The sequence below is a fragment of the Apis mellifera genome, linkage group LG15 (assembly GCF_003254395.2).
Source record: "Apis mellifera strain DH4 linkage group LG15, Amel_HAv3.1, whole genome shotgun sequence".
Lineage (NCBI taxonomy): Eukaryota > Metazoa > Arthropoda > Insecta > Hymenoptera > Apidae > Apis > Apis mellifera.
This window is the reverse complement of record NC_037652.1, coordinates 2704787-2713866: the sequence shown is the minus strand read 5'-3', so window position 1 is coordinate 2713866 and position 9080 is coordinate 2704787. Positions and strand designations below refer to the sequence as shown.

Here is a 9080-nt window from a genome sequence, read left to right as displayed (position 1 = left end):
TCACTATGTCTAAGATCTTATTAAATGAGATCATTTATTATATAAATTGGCAAACAAGGTACAAAATCATTGTGTAAGTCTGTGTAAGCAATAAGAGACCGAATCTAACGATCTCAAAATGTGCAAATGATATATGTATATATATGTATTCAAATGTATTCATGTATACATTAGATAAAAGATTTATTTTTTCTTTTTTTATATTTTTTTTTTTCATTAAAGAACGCACATCAATAATTTTTATTTTAAAAACAATTTATTTCGTATATATGCAAAAATATTTATAAATAATTTACAGAGATAAAAATACTTATTTTATGATTAACATAGAATATCATATCATATATTAAAAGACTTATATTTTATTCGTGTATATATATGTGTACATATGTACTTACGTATATATGTAACATAAATGTATATATATACAAATAATATAAGATCAATTTATAAAAAAAAATCATTTGAAATATTATCATAAAATAATCGTATTTATTATTTTATATTATAATAGATAATATCTAATTTAATGCCTATAATAATTTTTTAAGAAATGTTTATTTTTAAGATTTTATATATACACTATTTTTAATTTTAAAAGAATTCAGAAAGAAACAAATTATTGTGATTAATATAAATACTTTTATAAATATCGTTAAATTAAGATAAAATTACAGTAATTTTTAAATATCTATGCATATTAATTTTACATCATATTTCGTCTTCGTTAACTCTAATTTTATGAGATCTATAACGAGTAGCTTTAATTAAATTCAAAGTTGGCGACGAGATCCAATAAAGTCCACCGAGAAATTGTAATAGCGCAATGAGACTCAAACAAAAAATTGTATCTGTAATCAAAAATTCTTTTCTCTATGATTTCTTTATAACTCTTAATTTCTTCTCTTAATTCGTTTACATTTGTAATTTTTAATTTGATTTTTTATCGAAATAAAGTTTTGTTATGAAAACTTACTATGTATAAAGCAAAAACCAAGAATGCATAAACCTACAATGGTTGAAAATCCTTTGTAAATGGAACGTATCATTTCAATACCAAGAACATCATACAAAGACGAATCCTGACAACTTGATAAACTACCAATACTAATACCACCAAGAAATGTAAAAATCATTATCCATAAATAGTTAGTTGCATGAGTTAGACCTAAAAATGACACATTTTTTTTGCAAATAAATATCTTAATATATATATATAAAAATACAATGTAATTTATTATATACCTATTAAACTAACACTACAAAACAAAGATGCTATGCCAAAATATAATCTTCTAGTTTGATTTGTAAACTTTAATACTTTGTAACTAATTAGATTCGATAAAAAAGTACTAAATCCAGCCAAGATAGATAAAAATATCGAAAGCTTAAAGTTATTTACGATGTCATACGATAAAATTGGTAATAAAAGCCAAAAGAAAAGAATAGATGTTTTCATTCCAATCCAGCCGATTATTGCAGCCCAAAATCGAAAATCCTTAAGAACTCGAAATTGTTGTTTCCATTTGTTGTCCAAATGGACTACTGGATTTACAAATAGATCTATGTCTTCATCTAAATCCTCATAGGCATAAATATTATTTCCTTCATTTAAAAATCCTCCTGCATTTATTTTTTCATCAGCTTGACCATATTGGAAATTTTCTATGTTATCTTGATTATTCTCATATTGTGAGTTTTCAGGAAGATTCGAAGAAATTCTTATAGGAAGTTCAGTATCATCTTCAGTTGATAAAAGAAGACTGTAAGTTAATATCAGATTAAATTTTTATTTTAAATATTAAAAATAAGTTTCTCTTTCTCTTTCTCTCTTTATTTCTTATTGATTGCTATTTAAGATTTTTAACAAAAAACCTGTATGGAGAAGTTTGTTGAACAGGAGGCAACCGAAAAGTCAATATTCCAAATACAGTAGGCAATAATATCGTGGTTATCAATTGTAAACCAGTTTTCAATTTAGCTTCATGCAACAGCAAATTTGTTATACTTGGAATGAGTAAAAGACCGAATGAAACACCAATGTTTTTCAACGTCAATGCTAAATGAAGTTTCCTTCTGAAGTATTTCCTTAAAACATAGTCACTTAATAGAATAATGAAACTGGCACCTATACCCATCACTGCACCTGCACTGGTGCTGGCCAAATAAGCACCAACCCCGCCCGTTGCAAGATACCCGGATGCTATAATTCCAATTACCAAGAGAATTATTCCTATTATTCCTATTAAACGTGGCATAGACGCCATACTCACAATCATCCGTGTCCAAGGATCTAAAAAATAAATTCAATGAATTAGTATTATAAACTAGAAACTACATAATACATAAAATGGTAATTTTATATATTAACTTTAAATGATAATTATATATAAAATATTATATAAATTTTATATTTAATTTATCTGTTTACCAGCTATGTTCCAAAATGCAGTAAATAGTATAGGTGTTAAAATAATTTTTTCATTCCATATATCAAAATCGACAGATTCGGTTTCACGTATATATAGTAATACTATCCCATACATTGCTAGTATGCTTGGAACAGTCATCTGTAAAAATAATGACAAAATTTTTTTATTAACAAATTTAATTTCAAAAACTTTTTGAAATTTAATAGATAGATTTAATATTTATAATATCATTTATTAAAATGTTTAAAAAAATTTAACATTGAAAATCTTATATTTATCTAATTTTTAAAAAAATATTTATATATATTGAAGTAATAAAAATTTATTTTGGTTCTATGAAAAATATCTATTGATACTGTCACAAAATTATATTATAAAAAACAATAGATAAATTATTCAGTTTCGTTGTTATTTTATTTTAGATTGTTGTTTAGATTAAAAAAATAATTGTTTAGATTTTAAAAATTTTTACGATTATTTTATATAAAATATTATATTTTTATATCAGAAAAGTAAATTATTTATTAAATATTTTATCTATATAGTAATACGTAATAATAATAAAAAAGATTAAGAAAATTATTTATCATTAACTATTTATCAAATTAATAATCATTTTAATAATAATTATTTAATCATTTTCATATTTGATTTAAATACCTGAACTAAAAAAACTCCAAAAAGAATAATCCATGCATAACCACCATCTGGAACTGTGGGTCCTAGTTCTGGAAATGATGCGACGACTTCATCGAGACGAAGACGTTTAACTGATGACATTTTTTATCATATAAAAATTATATAGTTAGATTCACTGATGCATTTAGATTTATAAGAGAATTTTCGATGCATACTGAGAACATTGAAGTTATAACATTATCTAATCTTGTTAAGGATGTCAATGATCTGATAGCTAATGATAAGATGTAATAAAGCTAAAAATATTATGTATTTATATACTTTTTATAAATTTTTTGAAAATAATAAGTAAGTAAGGAAATGTGATAAATGAATACACATATAATGCAAATATAATAACATTTATTTTTTAAATTTGCTATTAAATATATTCGAGGCAATAACAATATCAAAATTATTATTTCAACAAGTCCAACATTAATGTTGTAACAAATAAATTGAAGAATTATATTCTCAATAATATATCTATTGTTTCTATTTAAATTCTAAATTAATTGTTGTATATATATCTCTATGTATAAATATTAATGCCTCATTATATTATGAATTTTAAACTATTTATAATATAAAACAAGTTAAATGTTCATGTATTATACAATAAAAAAAGAATTTTTCTTTAATTTAAGAATATACTAAAATAAAATTGATTTTTTTAAAGAAGATGTTAATTTAATTAGTGTTAAATCTTTTCTAATCACTAATTTAAGAATTTTTTTTTTATTTATACATCTTCACGTGTATCACCGGTTGCTATCGATGTATATCGCACCTTTTTATTTACCGAGTCTAATATGGGTTCGATTTTTTTTTGTAATTTTGTGCGTTGTACATAAATTAAAGCACACACTAGTCCTATTAACACTATTGAAAGTAAAAACAGTAAAATAGTTGCACCACGTGCTGTTGATGAGAACAATTTTGGTGTACAGTTTTTTATTTCATATAACTCATGAGATATGTTATCTATAAAGAAAATAATTATATTTTATTTCATATTATATTTGATTATATATAATAATTTTTATATAATCCAGATACCTTCGTAACATCTCAAATTATCCTTGTTACGAACGAACACTTTCGTTTTATTCAACCATTTGATAAATGGGTTCAGTTTACAGGAACATTCAAATGGATTTGCAGTAAAATCCACTGCTATGTTTTGATTATGTTTGACAAGTGTATCCATAGTATGCAGATCACGTTCAAGAATTTTTGTAAACTTATTTCGTTGGAGATCTAAGAAATGTAATTTGCGGAGACAAGATATATTAAAATGTAAAGCAGTCAGAGTATTGTCTCCTAAATAGAGATCCAAAAGATTTGGAAGATCACAGAATACATTACTGTCTCGAAATTCTGATATTTCATTTTGTTCTAAATGGAGCTTTATCAATTGTGTTAAATTACTATAATAATAATAAATTTTCATTAATAATATTATAAATTTATCGAATCAATTGAAATTAATTAATATACCTATTTACAAAAATATCGTGTAATGTCGCTGCAAGATCTCTTGGTGGTCCATTCTCGAAAGCATCAGTTAAATGGAGTTCCAAAAGAGATACAAAATTAGAAAATACTCTAGGATGCCTTCTTTCAGGATCTAATGAAAGATTATTGAAATCTAAAATAAGTCGTTCAACACGTTGAACATGATGATATGTTTTTCCTCGAATTTCCCTTATTTTATTATTTGACATATCGATAACTCTTAGATTAGGTAAGCTATCCAAAGTACCAAATACATTCCATGGAAGTTCTTCGATATAATTTCCGGTGAATATGAGTACCTAAAAATATATAATATTTTATACATAATTAATATATGATATTATAATTATAAAAATATAATTCAAATATTATAAAAAAAATATGAATATAAAATATGAATTTAATATAATAATTTTACTTGTGTTTTATTCGGCAAATGTGATAATGGTGCCGTAGTATTAAATCCAGAATTAGTGCAATTAACAACATATTGATAATGATTTTCATAACATGTTTTCATACAGTAGCAACGATTTTTAAAAAATGGTCCACAATCTGATTTGGCATTTTGTAACATCTCCAATGTATGCCAATTAGGATCATTGCATTCATTGGATAATTGTGCAGTGGATGCACATATTAAAAAAAATATTGCATAAAATCTCTGCATTATGCATCTAAAATATATATATAAAATATAAATTAATTATAATATCGTAAATATTGATAATAATTTTATTTGATTTTTGTATTACTTACATATAAGTTCATTTGCCAAAATGTAATAAAAATATAATTATATAATATATGTTTTTTTTATGTTTTATTGAAAAATTTTTTTCCAAATACTGAATTGAAATCCATTTCTTGAAATTTTAATTTTTTTATATCTTTAACAATAAAAATTTAATTTTTAAAAATTATTATGAAATTATATTGTAAATTATGATTTCTAATTGGTTGAATCATTTTGGCGGTACTAATGAATTTTAAATTTTATTCCATGTGATCATTAAGGTTAGTTTCTTGCGAGCAAGTGTGTAAGGAAGTTTTAAATTACGTATTATATTAAGATATCATTTAAATAAAAATAAATTTTTACAATTATAGTTACATAGTAAATATGAATATTGATAAAAATATTGTGAGCATCTTAAATTCTGTTTTTGGTTATGAAAATTTTAAAAACAATGTTCAGAAGAAAGCTATTATTACTATTTGCAAAGGTTAGTATTCTCTTTGAATTAAAATTTTTTATAAAATATTATATTATTATTTATATAAATTTTTGATAAAAATAAAAAATATTTTATTACGTATATATATATATATATAATGTTTTTAATGTAAAATAAAATAAAAATATATTTTATAAAAAATATTTTATAAAATATTGTAAAAATAAACAATGAGATTTTTCCCGCCAATTATATTATAAAATTTTATTATAAAATTATATAATAAAATGATCAATATTATAAAATTTAATAAAAAGAGAATAAAATTAGAATAAAATATTATAGGTTTTAAAAATATATTTATATCAATGCCTCCTGGATTTGGTAGATCTCTTTGTTTTCAATTACCAGTTCTTTTATATAAGAATAAAATTGGAATTATCTTTTCTCCAAAATTATCTTTTATTAAGGTAAAAATTCTAATATTTTGGAAAAATTCATGAAATAAAGCATTTTAATTAATTTTATCAATATTTATTAAATACTCATATATATTTTTAGAAAGAAATAGAATTTTTAAGAAGTAAACAGATTAATGCTGTTTTTTTAAGTAAAAAATCAAAAACAAATGAAAGAGATAATATTTTAAATGATTTAGCATCAAAATGTCCAACGATATCATTATTATATGCAACTCCTGAAATGGGGACAATGACATATTTTATGGTAAATAATATTTTAAATCTTTTAAAATAATTTTTAATTAATTTAAAAATATATTGACAGCAACTTATACTTTCATTGAAAGAACGTACAATATTATCTTATATTGTATTCAATGAAGTACATTGTATAAGTGAATGGGGATATGAATATATACCTTCTTATGCAAAAATTGTTAAAATTCATGAAATATATAAACATATTCCAAAAATTCTAGTAACTACAACTGTTACTTATAAGGTAATAAAAGTAATTCAAATTATTGTCATTAAATATATATATTTGATTTTTCTGAATAAAATATTTAAACAGGTAATTGAAGATATTTGTAAACTATTACCATTAGAAACTCCAAAAATTTTTAGAATGCCTGTACAACAAATCAATATACTTTATGATGTCTGGTTTTTAGATATAATTTCTCATCCATTTGATCATCTTAGAAAATTTTTTGTACAAGCCTTTGGTTTCTTAGATTTATCTTCTCAGGAGGTAAATTTATTTGTTTCATCTTGAGATTATAAAATACATAATTATGAAGATTATCTGTACTTAGATACATAAAAAATTTGGCGTTATTTACTGTAGAGATATAATTACTGCAGAATTGTTAAAAAAAGAATTAAATACTTTAGGCATATCTTCACTTACTTATCACCATAGTAAGTAAAATATGAATTAAATCAAATTTCTTATTTAAATATCTTTATATTTAATTTATAACATATTTTAGAATTAAATAATAATACAAAATATAACATTGAAAATAATTGGATATCTGGAAAAGTTCATGTTATCATTACGACATATGATTATGGATTTATTCACAAGAAATCAATTAGGTTTGCATATATCACAATAAATTCAATTAATTAATTTTCTATTATGATTATATTTAAATGATTTGTAAAATTATTTTTTTAATTAGATGTATAGTTTATTGGACAGTGCCTGAGAATATTAGCAAATATTATAAAGAAACTGCACAAATATGTTCAAACAATAGTCGTGTATATTGTAGAATATATTTTAGCATGAAAGAATATTTTGCTGTAAAATTTGTTATTGAAAATCATAGAATAATGAACAATATGAATCATATCAAGAAACGATTACTCGAATATGAAAAATTTGTGTCCTATTGTCTTTCAATAAAGTAAAAAATTTAAATTAGATATTTCTTCGAATTCTTTTTTATAATTTTTCGAAAATAAATATTAAAATCTTGCTTAGATGCCGACATGAAATCATTAGTGAATATTTTGGATACAAAATGCCGTCTTGTAAAATGAATTGCGATGTCTGTATAAATGAGGAAATGGTAACGATTAGAACATTTAAATTCATTATGTATTCAGAAAAAATGGAAGGAATCACATACGGGTAAGTATTAATACGCAAATTTGAAATCTTAAAATAATTTTGAATTTTATATTTCAATTCTTAGTTGTGATATTAATGAATTCGTAAAGAAAAAAGAAATAGAACTAAATGTTATAGAAAAAGCAGAAGACAATTTGAAAATAGAAATATCAGAAAATTCTAGTAATAATATTATTGTACATAAAAATGATAATATATTATGTAATGAACAATATAAAGATAAGTTAATGAAAGAAAAACCATTGTTTATTGAAAACATTTTAATTAAAGAACAATTAGAAAAAAATTGTATTGAAATTAATACAAAATGCGCAAAAGATAATTCTAACACGATAGAGACAAGTAAACTCGCGATAATAAATTCTTTATTAAATAAATACAATTCAGATAGAAAAGAGATATCTTTAAAACCTTGTTATTCCCAAGAAAATATTTCTAAATCTTCTAAATTAAAAGAAATAATTAATATCAAAACTTATAATAATCAATATGAACAAAAAAATGAAAATAAAATGATAGAAATTTTAAAAAATAAAAATGAAATAAAGATATGTGAAGGAAAAGACCATATTTCAAAGCAAAAATCTTGTGAAATTATTATTGAAAAGAAACAATCAAATAAAAGATCAAGAGATATTATGCATGCATGTCTTGAGGATTACAATTCAAAAAGAAAAAAATTGAAACTTGAAAATAAATCAACCATTAAAACAACAATAAATAAAGATGGAGAAAATGTTTTTGATTCGTGCATTGAATGCATCAAGGATGACGTAAATATAAACGCGACGTGTAATCATGTAACAGTAGAATATTTAATGAATAAATTTCAGTTGAATAGAAATTCAATAACGCTAATACCAATAAAGAAATTAAATTAGAGTGAATTAATGTTTTCTTTTTAATATAAAATAATTTAATACTATATAAATAATATATGTAATATAAATAAATTGTCTTTTCTATTATTAAATTTTTTTAAAATAAATTTAAAATTGTATATCAAATAAAATACAATAAGATATATTGTTAAATTATATATTTGTATAAAAAATAGTAATTATATTCATAAATATATTAAGTGATTACAAGAAGTAACACCTTATAATATGATTATTATGATTATCACATGATTATTATTATATAAAAATTCTATTTTTACAGTAAG

At 21.9% G+C, this 9080-nt stretch overlaps 2 protein-coding genes across 2 annotated transcripts; one reads left to right on the top strand and one right to left on the bottom strand.

The window, feature by feature from the left end:
- Positions 1-670: 670 nt before the first annotated feature.
- On the bottom strand, positions 671-6999 carry LOC552784. The gene is given in 12 exon segments (XM_016916750.2): positions 671-851; positions 977-1168; positions 1246-1763; positions 1876-2293; positions 2432-2570; positions 3093-3217; positions 3843-4094; positions 4170-4540; positions 4611-4927; positions 5047-5305; positions 5388-5518; positions 6870-6999. Coding segments are annotated over 10 exon segments (2724 nt in total). The 5' UTR covers positions 5299-5305; positions 5388-5518; positions 6870-6999; the 3' UTR covers positions 671-711.
- LOC100577640 (ATP-dependent DNA helicase Q5) lies at positions 5713-8856 on the top strand (the record flags this gene model as incomplete). The annotated part of the gene is made up of 10 exons (XM_026445331.1): positions 5713-5854; positions 6152-6276; positions 6368-6532; positions 6593-6769; positions 6842-7021; positions 7086-7191; positions 7263-7371; positions 7458-7685; positions 7763-7912; positions 7977-8856. Coding segments are annotated over 10 exons (2199 nt in total), but the record flags the coding sequence as incomplete, so codon positions are not given.
- Positions 8857-9080: the final 224 nt, after the last annotated feature.